This window comes from Melanotaenia boesemani, chromosome 8 (assembly GCF_017639745.1).
Source record: "Melanotaenia boesemani isolate fMelBoe1 chromosome 8, fMelBoe1.pri, whole genome shotgun sequence".
NCBI lineage: Eukaryota > Metazoa > Chordata > Actinopteri > Atheriniformes > Melanotaeniidae > Melanotaenia > Melanotaenia boesemani.
Genome location: NC_055689.1, coordinates 27,710,097 through 27,732,320, shown reverse-complemented (window position 1 = coordinate 27,732,320; position 22,224 = coordinate 27,710,097). Strand labels below are relative to the sequence as shown.

The 22,224-nt window shown below is 37.1% G+C and overlaps 2 protein-coding genes across 5 annotated transcripts in view; both read left to right on the top strand.

The window, feature by feature from the left end:
- The first annotated feature begins 79 nt into the window (after positions 1 to 79).
- Positions 80 to 11,712, top strand: LOC121644734 (ETS domain-containing transcription factor ERF-like). 4 transcript variants are annotated; one of them, XM_041992895.1, is made up of 6 exons: positions 80 to 152; positions 1,333 to 1,390; positions 4,848 to 5,076; positions 5,307 to 5,427; positions 8,587 to 8,677; positions 11,152 to 11,712. In XM_041992895.1, exons 2-6 carry the CDS (start codon positions 1,333 to 1,335, stop codon positions 11,433 to 11,435), a joined length of 783 nt encoding a protein of 260 aa, XP_041848829.1. In that variant the 5' UTR covers positions 80 to 152; the 3' UTR covers positions 11,436 to 11,712. The 4 variants fall into 4 exon arrangements, with proteins under 4 accessions (XP_041848829.1, XP_041848827.1, XP_041848830.1 ...); XM_041992893.1 differs by having other exon boundaries at positions 4,845 to 5,076; XM_041992896.1 differs by lacking the exon at positions 80 to 152 and adding an exon at positions 854 to 897.
- Positions 11,713 to 12,234: 522 nt separating this feature from the next.
- The window catches only part of lig1 (ligase I, DNA, ATP-dependent), a 62,263-nt gene continuing 52,273 nt past the window's right edge, over positions 12,235 to 22,224 (top strand). The window contains exons 1-4 of the mRNA XM_041992723.1: positions 12,235 to 12,399; positions 12,968 to 13,036; positions 15,327 to 15,507; positions 19,504 to 19,669. Coding sequence (XP_041848657.1) covers positions 12,383 to 12,399; positions 12,968 to 13,036; positions 15,327 to 15,507; positions 19,504 to 19,669 — 433 coding nt within the window. The 5' untranslated portion in view covers positions 12,235 to 12,382. The remainder of the gene's footprint in view (positions 12,400 to 12,967; positions 13,037 to 15,326; positions 15,508 to 19,503; positions 19,670 to 22,224) is intronic.

The following is a 22,224-nucleotide window of genomic DNA, read 5'->3' as shown; positions in this document are numbered from 1 at the left end:
GGGGAAGTGGGAGTGTGTGTGGTTGTGGGTGAGATGAGATAGAGGGTTTAAGATTCGGTCCATCCATCCTTCAGTCCTCCCAGACTTGAAGTGGGCCGGAAGACAAAGTGATCATCGTTACTCAAGAGACGTCCACTTCTGCTTAAATTAAGGTAAAAGAATCAAACACAGGATCCTTTTGTTTGTTTGCAATTTTTTTTATTTAATAATTTTAGTGAAGTGATTAGTTAAATTTGCCCTGAAAGTCATTAAAATGTACTTAATATTTTGTGCTTGCTGGCATCATAATTTCTTATTTTCTCTGATTAAAGCTTTTGTTGTAATTGTGGCCATAGTTTGGAATCAGGGAAAAATGTTTCAGTATTTTGCTGATTCTTTTAGACATTAAAACTTGCTTTAATTGGATGTTAGTCACTAAAACTAGAATTAAAATGGATGAATTTCAACATTATTGCCACTTTTAAGCCAAATAATGTCTAAGGTGTCATAATGTGCTTGCAGTCCTTTTTGTGTTTTATAATTTTCTCACAATCTGTTGACAGCAGGTCATTTCTGTACTTGTTTTAGGTCTAAATGCCGGCCTAAAGCTGCAGTGTGTTGTGTTTAGCTCTCTGGCTTTCCTCATAATGTCCCAGTGACCCTGCAGTGATCATGTGTGAGTGTGTAGTGCTGCTTGGGGAAAAGGGTATAAAATAAGAACTGAGGGCGGACATCGTTCTGTTGTTGCTCCAAGATAAGGGGATATTATAGCTGTGCAGAAGGGGGCTTATAGGAGAGGAGACATCATTCAGTGGGGGGGAAAGTGAAGTGCTTCTTAGAGAGATGAGTTTTCAGCCTTCCAGGGACGATGATGGGTGCCGACGCCACTGCAAATTGCCAGGGAAGGTCGTTGTGTCTGTGAGTGGATGATGTGTGTGGTTTTATGGGATGAAATTAGATAAAACTAGAGAAAAACTCTCTCTGCAGGGAACACTATGCTTTCCCCCTATGAAATAATGGACAGCTATTAAGTTAAATATGATCTCAAACATTTTCTAAATAACAAAGTGTAATAAAATCTTTAGTTATTTGCAATTATATTAATATTCTTGCTATTAAATAAATATGTAAAGAGGATTTAGTTTCATAGCAGAGAGCAGAAGCTGCTACAGTCAGATGCATCTGTTCGTTGTTGTGATGGCTAATTTAACACCACATGACAGGTAATTAGTGTTTATTTCAGGCAGCTCTTCTTGTCTCTTCTCCTCTCTCCAGCGTGCATGTGACTATGATCACAGCGATGAAGACACTGACTCATTTTATTCATTTTTTTTTTTTTTTTTTTTGTGACAGATGCAGTGCAGCTGCAGCTCTTCAGTCGGACACCTTTCATCACCTTACTGGAGCAGAAGTAAGATGTGTGCATGCGTTGACGTGTTCGGGTGTTCGTCTCGGTTATTTACACGTGTGTAGGTTGACATTTGTGTGGGAGAGCTTTTAAATTTATGTAAGTGATATTATGGATATCATTCTCTGAAGAGCACTTTCCTCCAGCCCTGCAATTTGGTGAAAATAGATTAAATTGGACAAATAAAGCTACAATAAACATGAATAAACTTTCTTTCTTTCTTTCTTTCTTTCTTTCTTTCTTTCTTTCTTTCTTTCTTTCTTTCTTTCTTTCTTTCTTTCTTTCTTTCTTTCTTTCTTTCTTTATAGTTGGCTAAATATTTTGTCATTCACCAATCACACATATTTTTCTCTGGATTTGGATTAAATTTGCACTGAACCTCCTCAAGACCCTCAAAACACTTTGCAATCACACAAATGTTCCCTTTTATGATACGCAATCAAAGAGCCTCATGTGGCTCTCTGGACCCTCCAAAATGGCTCTTAATACATGGCTAAAAATGCTAAAGAACTACCTAATGCTTTTAAATATAGATATAATAACAAATGCAGGTTTTTAGCAAATTTTCCATTTTCCTTTCATAGAATTGTATTGGATTTACACTAAAAATGCCAGTAATATGTTTTTTTTAATCTACTTTTCTTCTCATTAGGGTATTTCTTTTTGTTTGTTTGTTTTTGTAACATAATTTTCCACAATGCCTTTAGAAGAAGGCTGACTATCCTCTTTTTTTGCAAAAGTTTTGTTTTTCTTCATTTTAACACTTAAAAACAGAAATAAAAATTCAAAATGACAAGTTTTCAAAAATTATAAGTTGTCCTTTTTCTAAAGGTCTCATAATATTTGCAGCTCTAAATGACTTTTATTCAGCTGGGCTGAGAGACAAATGGCTGTTTGGATTGTAAAGGTTGCAGACCCCTGCCCAAGTCTGTGGCTAAAAGAATATCAAGAACCCTTAACAGTCCCAACTCAGTACTGTGATGGCATTTAAACCCAGACTGTAATAATTCCCTTTAAAGTATCAGAGTTAATTGAAAATACCTGCACAGTTGAATTTCATGTATCAATATAAACCAACTGTACAGGTATTTAGTAGATCTGTGTTTATTTATGTTGATTATATCAATGATTTAACCAAAACTTATCGTCTTACCTTTCTTAAAAAGATTCAACTTGCAAATATACACTACCGTTCAAAAGTTTGGGGTCACTTCACTATTGAATCCCATGGCAAAGTGACCCCAAACTTTTGAACGGTAGTGTATATATGAATATAAATCTTTTATGTTAACATCACTGCCTGAAGCTCACCTGCCATCACAGCTTGGTCAGGGGCTTCTGTTAAATTTGTTACAATCCAAAACAACAGTTCTGTCAAAAAGTCCACCTAAACAAAACTTCTGCAAGTATAGTTTTTGTAGATCTCAAAAAGGTTATGATTGAACAGCATAAAAAAGTAGATATGAAAGTAATATTTATATCAGACATGTTGCACTGGCCTGCAAAACAATCCCCAAATATGCCTAAAAAAGTGACTTCTGAGTGTTGGAAACACACAGTGATCTAAAAAAAAACCTTTTATGATCACTTGAAAATTCTTTTTTCTCACTTCTGTAGCAAGGTTTATTAGGAAGGTTTTACTCAGGGCTAAATGTAATAATTCAGAAGAAAAAGAAGGGCACCATAAAGGAGTAGAAATACAAGTTAAAATCAAAGAAGTCTCCCTGTTCAGACTGAAAATAAGTCATTGACTTAACCTAATTATTATAAAAGGATTCTTAAACAATCTTTGGAAGTGAGCTTTCTCCATAATTTTATTTTTATTTTTGTGAGATTTGGGTGAGTTGGCATAGAGCAACCCTGTTGTAACTTGTCCCAGTTTGGCCTGTGGTTTTGCTTGATCACAGTCATTTGCTTTTATTATGGCTGAGGGTTTCATTAATTATGGTTTCCACTGATTGGTGCAGCAGGCCAGCATGGACATGATTAAATCTTATTTCTTATGAGTTGAATGAATACTTTTTCCTTGTTTAAGTGCTCAAATTACTGTGATTAGTCTGTATATACATGGCAAGATGCTTTCAGTGTAGTTAAATTCTGACATACACTCAATATCTAAGACATATTTCAGCAAGTTTGAATTTTGGAGTTTGTTTGATCAGCTGAACCAAAGCTGCAGAATGTGAGCTGCTTATTTTCTCCTCTGAGCTTAAAAAAAAAAAAAAAAACAAAATACCAAAAAACAAATCTGTTTCCTTAATGAGGAGTTACAGATAGCTGCATTTCTTTGAAAAGCCTTTTCAAAGTGATAAAGCCAACATAATGAGAAGAGCTTGAGTGAGCTTGAAAATGTTTTCTCATAACGTTGGAATGATTAGTTTGTGCTCGCAGGACAACAGAGCTCAACTCTCCCCAGAAAAATGGAGCAGAAATGCTTATCGTATGCTGCTTCCTGCCCGCTGTTGTGTTTTACATGGGAAATCTAATGAAATGGAAATGTAGCGACTCCTGCAATAACAGAATCCCATAAACAGTCACAAGAGATAAATAAGTGACCACAGAAATAACCAGCAAGGGGGAAGGAGTCTCTGCAGATATTCAGAGGCAGGATCTGGGATCAGAGTTGTTACAGCTGTTTTTTTACTCTAGTGTTTTACCAGGCAGCACGTCTCTACTGATATTTGGTTTTCTCTGAAGATATACTTTATGTCAAACCTGCAAAGATTGTTTTAGCAATCTGTGTTAACACAAGTAGTAGATTTTAGTCACTGGACCGAAGATAAAATTATAGTAATGTCAAATTTCATTTATTAGGATGCCTCTATTGAGTGGACTTATTGGGGAAAATATTCAAGGCCAAGCATTAACTGACAAGCTATTATTCTCACATTTATCTAGCTAAATCTTGTTCAGATCCACTAAAAAGACTGCAGCAATAACAGTTCTTAATCTTGATAAATGCACACGGGTCAGGCTATGTCAAAGAACTTGATGAGAATGTGTTAAGAAGATCCATTTATTTCAGTCAGCTGTCTTGGAGCAGTTAAACATCTGATCCTGATAAGCAGAAGTAAGAAACACTGATTTGATGTGACAGTGGCATTGTTTAAAAAAACAAACCAAAAAAAAATATTTTATCCTTTACCACAATAATTTAACACTAACTAACTAACGTTATTGTCCCAACCAGGAAGTGTTGTTGTTTTATTTGTATATATAGCAAAAGATAATAATCTTTGCCATATATGGGTGTTGAACTTGCATCCTGTGGTAATAGCATGATAAAATCATTGCATATAAAAGTTTTGTCCCCTTTTACTTCCATAAAAGGTTTTTTGTAGCTTCTTAAAGAAAACACTTACCTTTTCCCCAAGTTCTCATTTAAGTCATTTTACCTACACCATTAAAAAACAGATGGATCTTTACATTTTCACTCAATCTCCTTCTTGTCCTTCAGCAGTGCTGTTTCCTGACTGGGCATACAAACCAGCGTGGTCGCCTGGTTCCAGACAAGTTCAGCTGTGGCACTTCCTGCTGGAGCTACTGGGCCGTGGCGAGGGCAGCGCCATCGGCTGGGGAGGGGAGTGGGGTGAGTTTGTCATCAGGGACCCAGAGAGGTTGGCCAGGCTGTGGGGGGAGAGGAAGGGCAAACCGCACATGAACTACGACAAGCTCAGCCGGGCGCTCAGGTAATTCTCAGTGACTGTGTTGTGTGCTGCTTCTCCCTCAGGCTGGATGCTGTAAATAAAAAAAAACACTCCTGCCAGCACATGTTGTCGAGTTAAAATTTAAACTCTAAAATGCCCACAGATGCAACACTTGCCATCTGTGAAGAACAAGTACCCGAAGTAGTCGACAGGAATATTGCTGCATAGTGCACACATCAGCATGTAGTCTGACACAAACATTCTGCTTGCAGATACTACTACAACAAACGCATCCTGCACAAGACCAAAGGGAAAAGATTCACCTACAAGTTCAACTTCAGCAAACTCATCCTGGTCAACTATCCGGGATACCTACCACCACCCAGCCACCAGGTCATCACCACATCCTCACTTCCACTTCAAAGAGTTCACATGAGAAAAACTGGCCTCTTCCTTTAATGTAGCGAATATAGTCATTGAAGGGGATCTTTGTTCTATACTTTGAGAGAAAATAACTGCCTTAATGGTATTATTTAAATATCAAGAATGAAATGCCTCTAATAGGAACAAAACCCTCGGCTTTATCATTTAATATGGATTTGCCTGAGCTGAATAAGAACCATTACTGAAATGTTATCATTTAATATGAGGCCAACCAACTGACCGACCCTCTAAAGACATGAGTTCAATTTCTATCATGTCCACAGGCAAAGCCGGGGCTTAGGTAAACTAGTATCCTTTAGACGGCCCCAGACAATGTTTAATTATATGATAAATTCTGTAAGAGAGCGGATTAGTGAGGAGGCACTTTGTTAAGGTGAAGAAATGCTGTATAAGCACAGTCCATTTAAATATTTTCTGACTTTTTTGGAATTAAACTCCTAACATCACATATTCCAATTAAATTTCTCAGATATGTATGGAAAATATCAGGAATAGCTTCATCCAGTTGGCTTCATCATTATAAGGCCTTCCTCGTCTACTTCTCTCCCCTCAGCTGCATCAACCCCCTTTTAAAATAAATTGGGATGCTGTGTGAAATAAAAATAGAAAAAATAAGCTATTTAAAATGTGACTTGCAGATTACAACTCCAGTGTCTTAACATGTAGGAACATGTAGCACCATAATAGCATTTATAGTGTTTTTTTTTTTTTTTTTTTTTTTTTTGTATCTAAGGTTTTATAGTAAAAAAAAATAAAAAAAATAAAAACAATTGATAGCGATAAGAAATAACATCCAGTGGAGTTTTGAAGCTGTACATATTTTATATTTATGAGCCAAGAAAGAGCAAGCATGAGGGAAAATATTAGAAATGTTATGTTGTAAGGGGACCTGCGTCAGTGTGGAGGTGAGTTAGCAACATTAGCTAAGGAGTGCTAATGTTTTTATACTGTAGTTTAAAGTCTACCATCACAAATAACACTAGAACAAAAACAGTGTCGGGAGAATTAAACAGGGCCAAAACCTAACACCCTGGGATCAGCTGTTGGGTTATTAGTCATATCACTCACTGCATAACAAAGCAAAGCTAATAACGCTTATAAAAGATATATTAGAGTGGGAGGCTGAATCAAAAGAGTAATTAAAGATTATTTGTTAAATTAGATAAGAAGACGAAAAGGGTGCAGTTCCTCTTGTTGGACTATTTCTCTGTGCTCCATTGCTGTCCTGGAAACATGATGCCCATGGAGACATACAGCAAAATGCTTCTTAAAGGATTTTCCGAAGCTCTTCTTTGGATGTTAGCTGCCTTTTGTTCTGTTCCCTGTCGACATGATCCCATACTGCTTCAATAATGTTGAGGTCTGTTGTCTGGGGATAGTTCACCAGACATGCTGTCACTGATTTTCAGTCTAGTTTTTGTTTCATTTGGCATACCTCAGTCTTGACTTGCTTCTTGACAGCCATCCTTCCATGGAAATAACTTCTGATGAGGTTCAGTGAACAGAAGATGGATCAATTGAAGGATCTCTTGGGTCCTGTCAGGTCTTTGCTGGATGCTTAAAGACATCATTTTTAGATATTGTATATTGGGCAAGTTGTAAGCAAATGAATGCTTGGGAATCACATTGAGATGAAATACTATTTCATGTAAACCAATGGGAGCAGAACTCTGCCTCACTCCTTTAGTTTAGAAAAAATATGGACTTTATCTAATGAAAGTATGGAGTTATAGAAAAAGAATCTCTGTGATGAGAACGAGAAAGGCAACTAACTTTGTGATAGCTACAAAAACTTTACTGTACTTTACAATTCGTTAGGTATGAATATGTTGGTAGAAAAAGTTTAGGAGCACAGCTCTGACTGGCATCTGTTTTATGAATGTTTGCACTTAAGTAACTTTTCAAACACACAACTGTGAATAACATGACCTGCAACTTGCAATGTATGTCTTATGATTGTTTTTTTTTTTTTTGCATTTTCTTGGGGAAAATTAGTTCATTTTCAACTTGGTGTCAACAATATCTTTCCAAAAATTGGAATAGAAATCTTTCTTTTAACAATGTTTTTATGTGAATTTGGGCACCAAGTAGCACATCTGATGTTATCTTCAAGTGAAACGTACCCAGTTGTAGTTAAATTCAAGGATTTCTGTGTTGTGTTTTTTCTATTTCATAATGTGGCAAATGTTTTCAGTGAGTTGCAGGTCTGAGCTGCGGACAGGTCAGTTTAACTATTGGACTTTTAATACATTCATGCTTTTGTAAAATGGGAAGAATGGGCTTTTTGTTGCTGAAATAATCAGGGATTTCCCTTGGAAAGACTGGGTGCTGTTAACAGCCTGAATTTACATTTTAGTATTAATTTGCCTTCACATACATCTGTGTTACCTTCAGGATGTGTACTAATACACACATACAGCTGCTCAGTGTGTCTGCTGCCAGCAGTTTTCAGAAGCGCTCCCAAGTCCGTGCCGTGATTTCCACGTCAGCATCATGTCTGTTTTTAATGCAGTGCTGCTGAGAACCAGAAGATCACAGCTATTCAATATTGATTTTCAGTCTTGTCTGTTAAGTACACAGATTTCTCCAGATGCTCTGAATTTTTTGATGTTATTATGCATCACAGCTCAAGAATTACCCCCTCATTCTACAATTTCACATTCTTAAATTGTTGAACTTTTTACTGATATTCTTTCACAGAGTTCTAAACTCCTCCACATCTTCACTTCTCAAAGCCTCCCCGGGAGGTTTTCTTTTATACCCATTTGATCTGTTTACCGATGTAATCTGTGTGCAAATCTAATTAGCTCTGAGATTTTCTTTCCCTTTTTTTTTTAGACACTACATGACTTTTTTTTTGTTGCCCCTGGCCCAAGGCTTTAAAACATGCTGCTGACATCAGTTTGAAAAGGAACACTTTTTTTTTTTTTTTGAAAATCAATAGTTATTCGGTTTCAACAATAAGTTTTCTTAAATTGAACACAGGGTTTGGTCCATCATTTTGTCAACAGGGTATTATATTTAAAAGAAGGGTGTTTGTACACAATGTCAGACTATTGTGTTAAATGTTTCCATTACACCCATCCTTCCATGTCATCCTTCATCCAGCTGGTCCAAAGTGCCCCTCTTCCCTTCCCTCTCCTCCCTGCTGAGAGTGGCTTCCCTCTGAATGGAGGAGCAGGGTCGGTGATGGACAGAGGTAAGACACAATAATTCCTCCTGCAGAGCATCACTGTCCAACTAGCACTGTAACAGTGAACAAAGATGTATAGTCAACCTGTCTGCAGTCAGACAGCAAAAGAACCACCTCAAGTGAGATTTCTCACTACCAAAGTCAGCATGTTGGGCTCGCAGGGAGTAGCTATGGATAAATGCTTGGTTTAGTTTTGTGTTCTTCTGAAGAACCATAGAGCTCTATATTGTTGTAGAGAAATAATATTCATGCACAATCAAGTGAAAACAAAGCATTTCTCTTTCAATTCCAGGATTTTACATATTGGAAAATAATTTAAAAATATATTCTTGTCCTTATCAGGCCTTAAAGTTAGGTAAATGCAACCTTAGATGTACAACAAGACATGGTATCATAATACAAAAACTAGACCACAATGCAGAGGCGATGTGTGTAAAACTTCATACACCCTAAAGGGTGAAGCAGCCAGTATGATCAAATTCACTTGATTACCTTATCATCAGCAGTGTGAGAGCACCTCTGTAAAAGCAGAGGTTTTAGTATTTTGCTGGTGTGCAGCCTTCAGGTGTGTTTTAACACAATGCCAAGGAAGAAAGCCATCAGCCATGATCTTAAAGAAGCAGCTGTTGCTGCCCGTCGATCTGGGAAAGGCTATAAAGCCATTTTCAAATCAGACTTCATCACACTCTGAGAAAGATTATTCACAAGGGGAAAGCATTTGAGATTGTTGTCAGTCTTCCCAGGAGTGGATGTCCCAGGAAGTTTACTGCATGGCCAGAACACACGAAGTTCAGAGAAACTTCATAAAAACAAAAGTTACAAGCTGAATGTTGAGGTTCATGACAGAAAAAATTGAAAAAAGACTCAACGAGTATGGATTTTTTGGAAGAGTTGCCAGGAAAAACTCTTCTCTTTTAAAAGAAAACGGCAGCACGACTTTGGTTTGCAAATTTGCATTCAAACAAACCTCAGACTTCAGTCCTTTAGACAGATGAGACTAAAGTCAACTGTCAGTGCGGCTGTAGCTCAGGAGGAAGAGCAGTCGTCTTTGGACCGGAAGGTAGGCGGACCGATTCCAGGCTTCCACTGACTACATGCCGAAGTGTCCTTGGGCAAGACACTTAACCCCACGTTGCCTCCCGATGTGAATGTGAAAAAAAAAAAAACAACAAACACAGCGTATAAACATAAACACTTTATACCAACTGTCAGGCATGGTGGTGGAGGGCTGATGCTTTAGGCTTGCTTTGCAGTCATAGAGACGACCATGAAGTCCTCTGTGTACCAAAGGTTTTGGAGCCACATATGAGGCCATCTATCTGACAGCTAAAGACTGTCTGAACGTGAGTCTTGTACAATGAACCCAAGTATAGCTTCAAATTTACAACTGCATGGCTGAAAATAAATCAATTTTATGTATTTTAATGTGTTGCAGTAGTCCAGTCAAAGTTCAGACTTCGGCTTGATTGAAATGGGACCTTAAGTCATTAATGAATGGTGCAAACCTCAGTGAACTAAAGAAGAGTGTACCAAAATGTCTCCACATGGATTTGACAAATTGATGTTACACAGAAAATATTACTTCAAGCTTTTGCTGCTAAAAGAGGTTAAAAAAACTAGTAAATTGTGGGATTTTACTTCATCACTGCTTTTACATTTTGAATAAGGAATAATTACACTGTATAATATTCCATGTGTTGTTAGTCATCTGCAGTTATATTTACCTACTCTCAAGATCAGTTTATAATTTATTAAATCCTGAAATCTAAAACATTGAAATGAATATGGACTATTTTTTTTTTCCTTGACTGTCTATAACAGATGTTGCAACGCTGTCATTAAAAGGATCGAGTCATTCTTGGTTTTAATGAGATTTATTGAGGAAAGACTCAATATGTACAACCCAAACATGATTTCATATCCTGTAGAAGCACAAATTACAGAATTAGCTGGACTGATATAAGAGATTTTTTTTAAGATATAGGGGCAACACCAATAAAAATATCATCTTTCCATTTTCCTCATATTCACTCACTTCTGCATCATATTTCTCACTCCTCAGTGGATCGGAACTCCTGAACTTCCTTTAGCTCAAGTTACAAGAAAACTGCATTTTGATGGCATCTCTTTTTCTCACTGAATGTATTTCTAGGTGAAACAGAATGACTGTGATGGGAAAAATGCAAGGATGAAGTCAAGTCTTGGCCTTGAAGACTGATTTTATTGAGTGAATACATTTTTATCTGCACAGAGAAAAGGGTGTAGATGAATTTTTTATGTGTCTTTTTTATTTGATAACTTTTGTGCTAAAATATATTTGAGCTATATAATATTTTATAACAATTTATAATGATTCGAGATAAAGGGCACTAATTTAATATAAAGATATATTAATATTAACATTGGCATGCATCTGCGCTCCACATCTCAGAGTGGGGATTTCTTTTCACTGACATAATTATCCCTTTTTCTCCTGACAGTGGTCCAGCCTCTGCCTCACCCCCTCCTACTCCCGTGCTGCTTCACTAAACCCCTCCCAGCGCCTCTGGCCCTCAACGGCCCTTTCCCCTTCATCACTACTCCTTCATGTCCAGGTGTCAACGTGAAAGAGCAGAGGGAGTTGGGTCTAAATTCAAATGGCTGGTCTCACAAGAGCCTCACAGGGTGGGATGTGAACCACCACATCACCTGGAACCTGTTTGGAGGAGAGAAGCAGACTGAAATTCGAGATGAGAAAAAGAAAGGTGTGGTAGATACAGAGTGAAGACAAGGAAACAAATGGACTTACTTTCCTTCTTAAAATTCTCTGTCTTTTTATGTTTCTTGATTTTATTGTGTGGTAGTTTATTTTCACTGTGATCTTAAATACACTGACTTTTATTGCTATTTATTGAAATGAATTTATTAATCTTTTTTGATAGAATTATTGATAAACCCTGCTTTTTATCTGCTAGCACTTCATGCCCCCACAAGGGGAGCTGCACTTGTAAACAATTAACAATATGGGACTTGTGTTTGGGTAAATAAAGCATTGCACTCTGCTTGCATTATTCAGCTGTTTGTCTTGCATTTCAACCCCTCACTCCTGGCCTCATGAAAATGTTAAAAACTACATACATTATGCATTCAAAAAGACACTGAGGAATGCTTATGAAAGGGCCTTCACACCATCTTTGCAGCATCAGGACCGGCAATCACTGCAGTAACAACTCCTACACAGCAGGGGGCAATAAGGTCTTTGATATACCACAAACTTTCCACTTAAGCCTTTCTTAGGGAGAAGTCAAAGAAAAGAGGTCTCACTCTGTCACTAGTTTCGCGTACCATAATCGTGGTTCAATATCTACACTTGTCACTGTTTTATGTTTTCTTTTTTTTTTATTTATTTATTTGTTTTTTTAACGTTTTTTTTTTTTGCAACTTGGTTTTTTAGAAGACACAAATCAAATCAGATTACTGGATCAGGATCCAGTTAATGTTTGCAAAGCTAAATTCACAACCGGAAACAGTTGTTGATTTAGTACACTTGTGAAACATCATAATGTTTGAAAATCTTTGATGAAGATGTCATTTTGGCGCCTAATATTATAAGTTATTTGATGAGTCTATAGCGCGGGAGACAGTGCATTTGTATGTGCATTTAGTACTAGTGTTATACTTTCACGAGTTATTATAATTTGGTATAAGGTGAAGACACCGCTTAAAGACAAAATGCAGCGGAGCATCGCGTAAGTGTCGAGCTGACAACTGGGAAAAGTTTCTAGTAGCTAGCTAGTAGCTAGTACAATCGTTAGCTTTACAATGTTTGTGTCTGCGAAGTATTAGCTTTTCATGATAAGTGTGTTGTGAGTTTTGTTCAGGGTTCAAAAGTGACTTGAAGGGGACATGGACTGAGAAGTGGTGCTTTGTTGTAATGTTAATTCGGGTTTATGCTACATTTAGCATAAACTGGTATAAATCGACTCTTTCTTTATGAGTATTTAGGTCTGTTAACTCATGCAGCTAACTTGTTAGGCTAATACACAAGGAAACAAATCCACTCTGTACTTACACATAATTTAATTTGGTACAATAAATTGTGGCAGGCTGTGGAAAGCTGCGTGGTGTTAGCAAACGTGACACCACAACACCGTAGGACAAGCTAGCTACATAAATGAGCAAAAACTCAACTTTAATCTTTCGCTACACAACCAACCTGGTTAAAGTACAATTTTTACCATAGAATTAAACGGTATTTTAATCCATTACAATCATACGAGCGATAAATATCTGTACTTCCTTGGTCTCTTCCATCAGATCATTTTTTCAGCCCAAGAGCAAGGATAAGGACATTCAGAAGAAAACCTCAGAGGAACCAGTGAAGAAGTAAGTTAAAAAAAAAAAAAAAAATCTTACAGAGTGGCACATGATTGCTTTATATAGTTATACCCATGTGACTAAAAGATGTGCAGAAACCCCCTTACATGACATGTGCAAAAGGTTTCCTGCACTTAAAGCTCAACAGGAAAAATTTGACTATTTGCTTGAAACATTTCTGCAAAGTTATCCTATTATAATAAAAACCTGATTCCACAATCATCTGACAAAAACACTAGTCGAGCATTTTGTCAACACAAATGTTGATATAACCATAGTTACTGACACTATGAGTGCTTGTAGAAATTTGGGGAGCAGCATATTTGGATATGAATTACTTGTACTTGAACATTAAAAGAGATTTATGCCAATAGATCATCTTAGTTTTAACTTTTGGAGTTGAAATCTGCCAATCTTTGATTTTAGAATAATACTGTAATTGTTTTTGATGCATTTGCTTGTATTTGATTGCTATCTCATCTATCCTCTGTTCACTTTGAGTATTAGTTGTGCTTGTCCTTAGAACTTAAAAGCGTTTGTCAACAAAATGCAATAAGGAGTGTAAAGGCTAAATGTGACCAGATATCCAGCATTCTTCATTAGAGATGCTTTAAATGCTGATGCAACTGTTACTTTTTTAACATGAAAAACTTTTAACAAATATTAACCTCATAATGGCTCAAAAAGGTTAATTTAGTCTTCTTTTTAAAAAATGGGTTGATAATTTTACATACATGAACAACCCAAATCAAAATGTAGATGTAGTTTTAGTCAGGGTACATGATTTCCATTACCATTACCTTTTTTTTTTTTTTTTTTTCCTTTTTTTCTCTTTCCCCTTTGGGTTGGTTTGCTTTCTCTTTTTTTTCCTAATCTTTATTTTTCTTTTGAAGAAGACAATTCATACAATACATACAGTTCATACAATGTGATCCTACAATTAACAAAACCTTACCTAATAATTCCCTTAACTAAAACAATATAACACCCTAAATTACACAAAATTAAATTAGAACCTTAAATTAATTAATAATCCTAATAATATTACCTTTTAATTCTCATGGTTTGACATTTATTGTTATATGATACATTTTAAAGGCTCAGATGACGACAGATCTACAGTAAAGACTCCGCAAACAAACAGCCATGTTGTTATTATCATCTCATATTCTGCTTTATCTCACCTTTTTGTTTTTGATGTGCTCAGTACACACTGAGGGATCCTTCATGACTGGTGATGATGAAATTTACCTCACTGAGAACCTGCTGCCAAACAGACATGAAAATCATGATTTGCTTTTAAGATATAAACTCTCAATTGAAAACATTATGTGTTATGACAGCCTGGAAGGAAACGGGTACTAACAACAGGCACTGGCTTACTCTAGATATAATGCCAACACTTGATTGTAAAGTACTCCCATCAATGTTATAATAGTAAATACAAATAAGAAAATATACTGTGTATTGCTGTTCTATCTGAAAATACTGAGTTGTAATATTTGGACATACTGGCTCGTTGTACATCAGTTCTGTCTTTGCTGATTGACTCCTCACACAGAAAAAAAAGACGTTTTCCATTTGCAGAATACTGGTTATAAATCACCGATCAGCATTGATTTTCACTCATAAACCTGGTGGTGTTGTAATTGTGCTGCCACCATCTCTAAAGGTCAAGTTTCTAGTTTGTGTTTGAGCACATGAGCATATAGATGGATGTTTTTATAGAGGATGTAGGGATGCATAATAGTCTCTCATGCTTTTGTGTTTTGGTTTAAAAAAGATGGGGAGTGCTCTTTAATAGTGAGACAGCAGAAATCATATCAACAACATCAGCTTATTTTCCAACACTTTTTTGAGTTAAAAGCCCGCTGACATGTGAAGGTAGTTATCTTTGAAGGACAGATTAGTTGATTAGTGCAACTTTTTTGTGTCCAGTCATTAACTATTAGAAGATACAGTAGGAAAAGATGAGAATTTCTGTTTCTCATCTCTGAGCTCTTTTGATGATAAAGTGTTCATTATCCCTAGACTTAATAATCTTTAAAGTATGTCCTAAAACTTGCTTTAATTGGCTTGCTTTTATGTAATGATCTGTTCATCATTGCTCTGACCTCTTTTTTTTTATGACACTGACTCAGATTTTATACTCTTTTTTTTATTGCTTTTGCTATTGACATTATCCTTTTTTTTAAAAGCCTAATTTGTCACATAGAGGCTGTGCTTTTTGAATAGCACTACATAAATCAAGCTTATTGCATTGTTTATATGTCTTAACTGTGTGTTTGCATCCTTCCAGACCTGTCAAAAGCCCCCTGAAGGTGCAGAATGGTGTTCATGAAGCAGATTCACCCATCAAGAAGGTTGGCAAACGCAGCCGCCAAATCCTGGACAGCGATGATGACGACGCGCCGGTTGTTAAAGAACAAGCTGCCACCAAAGAACAAGCAGACAAAGAAGCTCCTGGTAAATCAGAGAAGGTAATGGGGACATTTTCCTCGATAGCTGGAACATCACATTTGTTGTGTTGTCTTAGATTCAGCAGATCAGCTGCATTTTCTCTCCAACATTTGTTCGAAAATAGATTGAAAGCATTAAACAACAAAAGCAGACATGTTTAGTTGAATGAAAATCTGATGGTTTAATCATTAAATATAAATTACAAGCCATTTCTCATCATCTCTGTGCTTCTAAAAGTAATTAAAAAAGCAGAAAACCTGTTGAAGGAGATTTTATATTTACATTATAACCTATTAAGGCTTAATTTAATAAAAAATGTTAGAGTTCCTTTAGCCATATCGGTGTCTGTTGTTTTATTAGTGATGGGAAAATCACTGTTGGACAGAAGTATATTAATTATACACTGAATCTCAATTTTGAATGTATCTGCCAATAAGCCACATAATGAGAAGAGCTGATTAACAGCTTTTCCTGTCATTCAACCACCTGTTATTTGATAAAACTCCCCTTAACCGCCCAGCTCATTTTGTTTGTGACTTGTTGGCAATTATTCATTGTTTCCTCTTTGAGGGAAAGGACTGTGATGGATGTGTGAGTTATGGCAGCGTGACTCACCTCTCTTCTTATTTATGTGTTGCCAGGTACTCATACATCCACTCTTGTTCTGTTAGTAATAATTGTTTTTGTTTGTAATTATTATCATTGCTATGTTTTTAAATAATTGCTGCCCTGTAATGAACACGGTCAGTAATGATGTTACAGTCCTTGTTAAAATGTTACACAAGACTTGATGAACTAATCACGTGTTTCTAATGTCAGCATTTGTTTGATTGGTAACTTGATTACCAAAATTATTATTATTATTATTATTATTATTATTATTGTTGTTGTTGTTGTAGTTATTATTATTAATTGATCACCGAAGATGTTGTAAATACATTTTCTCATGTGATGAAGTATTCCTGGATTATATTAATTTTTAAGGCTACATATGCAACAAATGGACTGAAATGGTCGAAACGCATATTACGCAGATGAGCTCAAATCCATCAGCAGCAGCAGCACCTGTCATACCATGTGTGTGTTTAAGTCTCTTTAATTAATCAGTTAGTCCTGGTTAGGACTTGGTCCCTGATTTTGACACAGTTCTTTTTCTTTGGACCGCCAAAGCACTTGTTCCAGTCTTTTCTTTTATAGTAAAAAAAGAAAACTGTGTTACCAAAGTGGCAAATTTGGGTCAAAGCAAAGAGCTCCATATGTCAGAGGCTTGGGGCAGAGTTAAAAAGACCGTCAAGACTTTACTAAAATGTTGTGACTGCCATGTTTAAAAATGCAGAACTGGTGCAACATTTAGTCTTAAATGCCTCCTGATTGAAGCAGCAGTGGAAACACATGAGCTCAGGGTTCTTTTTACCTTCCTGCTGTTTAATGCTTGAAAATTGCCAGTTGTGTCTGTGAATGCTGCCTGCTGAGGTGCATGAAGCAGTATTTGCTGCTGAAGTTTTCAACTGAATTTATAAATATTTGCAACAACATTTATAAAGATTATTGTGTATTTCAGTATCATCAGCTGGCTGAGAACATCCTCTATAAAAGCATCTGCAGCAGCATTCATATGCACTGTTCGGCCTTTAGAAAAGCTGGTTAGCATAGCAATCAGTATTCACAAACACTGAGCATTTATAACTAGACTGGTTTTATTAAGAGAGAGAAACAAGCATTTTATTAAGGAGATCCAAGATGCAAAACTCCAAAGTCACGTTCTTGTAAACCTCTAGTGTGAAGCAACAGGCTGCATCCAGACTGGCATGGGATGCAGAAGACTGAAGACAGACATCCTCTACAGCAGGGGATTAAAACCACCCAGGCCATGAACTGTGCCCTCTGATTAAACATTGGAAAGGTGACGTGTCTGCACAGAGGCCCAAAGGAAACTGAAAGACAAAACCCACCCTGACAGTCTGTTCATCCTGCTGCCTTCTGGCAAGCAATGCAGGGATATCTGCTGCCAGACCAGCAGACATGGGAGCAGTTTCTTTCTCCAGACTACTCCATTCACTCAGAACATTGTGCCATGAAAATTGGTTTTATTTGTTTAACTTGAAAATGTATTCATTCCTAACTTTTACTATGATTAGCATACAGGGACTACATCTATAATATGATTATAAAATCTCTATCTGCATAATGAGAGTTCAATCTTGAATATTAATTGGAGTCTCAGATTCTTGCTGTTGCCAGTATTGTATCTTAGATAAAGTTGCTTCCATATTTCCCAGTGAACAAAGCTTTATGTATTGATCCTCATGATGGTGTGTTTACTTTTGTGCTGACTAATCCTGCTGTGGATACTATTGATCTAGTCCCCACAAAGTGTTTCAGAGTACCATGCAGTGGCCCTTAAGAGACCCTAAGTCTAGTAGCAGCATTTGACATTAAGAAAGCTGCTCTTTGCTTTGAACAACATTACTTCTGGCATTTTCACTTAGCTGTTGCTGGAGTTCACATATTTACGTTTCACTTTTACTTGGCAAAACATAAATAATCGGAAATTTTTAATAAAGGGATGATATAGAGGAATCTTTACTATTAATTAATCGTGGCGTTTAATACCATAAATAATTGTGAAATTATGTAATCATGACATGCCTTATTTAAGATCAAGTTGTGATAATATTTTAACGGTGAGATTACGATGTCTTCCACAAGTCTTTTTTTTTTTACCTATTTTGAGTTTGTTGCTAGTTTGTTTTAACATCACTTCAGATATTTCTAAGATTTTAGACAGCAAATATAAACCCACTAATTGTTGCAATTAACACAAGTGGGAAGTGAATAATTTTTTGTGACCACCTGTTGTCTTTAATTTATTCAGACTGGATGCAAACTTATGCAAGTACCTCGAGTTTAGACCGAAGCGATGTTTGCAGGGTTTTAATTTCAAGCCTGATTCAACATTGCATTTTCATTTGAAGACACCTGAATAGAAATTTGTCTTTATGTTCATCAACGTAAGGGCACAGTCAGTGAATTGTACAAAAAAGTGGAAGATTAAACCCTTTAATTCTTTTTTTTTTTTTTTTTTTTTTTTTTTTCTTTCTTTCTTTCTTTCTTTTCAAAGGCTGTAAGTGAACATTATGATTAATTTAGGGGTTGATAGGTTTGGCTAAAATGGGATGAAACACTTGTACACAGCTTTATATAGCTCTGAAGTCTTTCCTCATGATAGTAGCATCTATGTGCTTGAACCAGTTTGGAGTCTGTGGACAAACATGCAGACTTTTCATTATACAGTTAAGGTCAGCTGCAAAGAAGCTTTACTTGCATGTTCATTTCATTAGATGAAGAATTGCCAAGGTTTTGATCCTGCTGAGTCTTTTCTTAAAACAAGCATCTATGTTGTTTTGCTTGTTTTCCTCTTTCTCTGCTTTGTTGTGTAAAGGGTTCCCAGTGGACTCGAAGTGGCTCAGCTGAGAAAAGTTATGTCACCCAGGCCTTTGACACATGCAGGTGTAGCTACCATGAATCACCTTTAGCAAGTAGGTTGTTAAAAGCCTCTTGGAGAAAGTGCCACAGCTTTTTCCTGTGGATTTAGGCTGCCTTGATGAGTTCTTTCTCTTCATGTAATCCCAGACCAACTCAATGATTAGATCTTTGCATAGTTGCCCGTGTATGCTTGGATTTATTGTGCTACTGTAGGCTGAATGTGGGACATCCAGATTCTTCCCTAATGGTACTCTTTGATTTGCCCCAAACCTTTGCATTGCACTATGTTTCATGATCTGCACTATTATTTTTATAACACTTAAAGACTGATGTGTGCAGCCTCCCAGACTTAAAGTCTCTGGTTGGCTCTTATGCACAGATGACATGTTTTGAGCTGCTGTTACTGTCCCATTCTGTATTTTCAGTAATACTTTTATAGGTAAAAAAAAAACAACAAAAAACTAAAAGTCTCAGTTGTTAGTTATTTAACCTATAAAATGATTAATTATACTCCTGCTTTTGTCTTTCAGAAGGATGATGTGTTTAAGGCAATTCCCACCCCACTATCTCCACCACCAGCCCCGGCCACACCTGTAACCCCTGCCACTCCAGCTACACCGGCCTCTTCAGCTTCACCAGGAACCCCCAGCACACCCAACTCCATCTCCCCCACTGGGCTTGTCAAACGCAAGACTGGTCAGTAGCTGAGCTAGTTGGACTGTAACTTTGTTGTTGGACCAGGAGTCTGAAACTACCCGGCTATGAAGCATTAGTTAAGGAGCCAGATGTTAATATAATACCAAATGACACTGTTGTTTGGCTAGTGTTACCGCTCGTACCTTGATTGGATTCATTTGTTGACGAGCTGTAGTTTAAATCATGTGAGTAAAGATTAAAGCTGTGTGTGTGTATTACCGTTATCAACAGCTGAAGAGAAATTACTTCATTAATGATCCTTCTATCCGTATGCTAATTAGCCATGTGGTTGTTATTTTCATTGAAAGTCTGAGTCAGGTTTCACACAGGTGTTTATGAACTCACTTTGACTGTCAGAAGTGAACTCCATGTCTGTCCACAGCTCTGTAAAACCATTTAATACTGTATTTTTATTTTTATTTATTTATTTTTTGCATTTATTGAAATGATACTAAAACACAGACTTAAAGTGAACTCCTGCAACGTTATTTACGCTGCACAGTAAAGTGTTGCTTTGCTCTATTGTTCCTTGTAGAGTTGACATTATCAGCTGAGCGTGGGGTTTATAATTTCTTATTAAGTGATGTGAATATATTGCCTCCGTAGTTCAAAACAAAATAGTTAAATAACTTAATTACAAGTCTGATAAACACAGGAATCTCCAACTCTGGTCCTCAAGGCCCACTGTTCTGCAGACTTTTCATGTTTCTCTGCTTTAACAGACCTGACTCAAATTCAAGTGTAACTACACACCCTACTTTTTGCGTAACTCCACCCACTGCTAAATTTGAACAGCACGCGGGGAATGGGCAGGATGGGATGCACAGACAGCAGCTCAGCTCACTGGCAAGATGCAAAGCGAGATTCACCTACACCACAGAGCGGTATTTAAGATGGAAGACTTTTCCTCTCCTGAATCTCCTCAGCTACACATGAACAAGGTGGTCCTGTACTGTGTCGGTCTGAGCCGTTAGCGCTGTTACTCTGGCCTGTCAACAGCTGTGTTTACAGCTCAAAAAGCACATTTTTGGGTGCACTACCCCTTTAATGGCTCAAGAGCAGAGTTTGTTTATCTGAATCAGGTGTGTTGTAGCAGGGAAACATTGAATACCTGCAGGATAGTGGGACTTGAGGACCAGTGTTGGGGAGAGCTGCACAGGCTTTAAAGGGAACTACTACTAGGAAGAACAATAGATTTTATTTGATTAACCTTTGCTTCGACTATAAAAACACAATCTTGAAAATACTCCACTTTGTTTAATTTTTTACATATTAAAAAAAAAACAAACACTCATATGCCGCCATTGTTGTTTACGTTGTGTAGAGATGTGTAGGTTTGCTGCAGTCTTGGCCCCTCATAGAACACTGGGTCAGTGTTTTCCCCTCAGTCTTAAATTTGAGTATAAGTGCATTCGGAGTGAACAGTGATTAAGAAATGAGAATGATCAGATGAATGAAGAGGACGAAGTGGATCAAAATATCTGCTGTTTGTGCAGCAGCTGCTTGCCAGTACACACTCAGGCAGTGTTTACTCAGCTTTCTGTCAGCAGCTGTTCCCAGTAACCACTGGGATCATACTGTTCTAATACAGATTTGAGTAGTGTGTTACACATTATATAATGATATATATAATGAATGTATTAAAATCATACAGTTACATTTGACAATGCCAACAGAAATCCCATTTTAATGACACTAAAACTTCAAGGCAGTTTAAACTCAGTCCGACAAACAAGACTGATTGTCTTCCGTTTTTCAGTTACAGATATAATCTCTAGGTGTAAATGTGATCCGTAGCTATAGAGATGATGTGTAGTTTTCGGGTAACGGACAACTTCAGGCCGCTGAACCACTGCATCCCATGTGCTGTTAGCTATTTGAGTTGCAGCGTTAGTCACAGTTGAATAAAACTGGACACCTCCATACGGCAGGACTAAACGAAGTGGTGGTATCCTCTGTATCCAGGGTTGTGTCCGATGGTTCAGAGGCTGAGTTTACGTCCTAGCAAAATGGCATCAAGCGTCCCCTGTCTGACCGTTTCTCATTGTGTTTTTCGCTCTCCAGCCTGCAGCATTGAGGTGCTTAGTGAGAGAAAACTGTTGGTCAGCCTTCGTTTATACCCACTAGCCCCATTAGTTCCTTCAGCAGCTGTGGTCGACAAAAACGGCACAAAGGAAGAGAGAAGTGTAGAGAACATAAAAATGGGTCCTTAGGGAGTTGTGTTCATTCATAGGCGTTTCCCCCCATTGAGCTGTCCTCTTCTTATCACTCAGAAAGCTGTTTTATTTGCCTTTTGACTGGTAACAGCATCCAACCACAGCACTGTGCAGAATCATTTCTGTAGAGCCACAGTTCAAGGGAAGAAAAAAGAAACTAACCACAAACAAGTCACATTTGCCTTCATCTGGTTTTGAGAGCCACCCTCACACATTGTCACAGAATGCATTGCACAAGTAAAATAATGGCAGCCTTCATATGTCAAATGTAGAAAACGCATATAATTTATTATACGAAGTAGTTATGAGTTTTTATGTGTTGCTAACAGTGATTTACAG

What these genes read in the sequence shown, in the direction of transcription:
- LOC121644734 (XM_041992893.1), top strand. Translation starts at nt 1,333, where the DNA reads ATGCAGTGCAGCTGCAGCTCTTCAGTCGGACACCTTTCATCACCTTAC. An exon ending in AAGCTCAGCCGGGCGCTCAG is followed by an intron (nt 5,077 to 5,306) that starts GTAATTCTCAGT and finishes TTCTGCTTGCAG; the next exon opens with ATACTACTACAACAAACGCA. An exon ending in TACCACCACCCAGCCACCAG is followed by an intron (nt 5,428 to 8,586) that starts GTCATCACCACA and finishes TCCTTCATCCAG; the next exon opens with CTGGTCCAAAGTGCCCCTCT.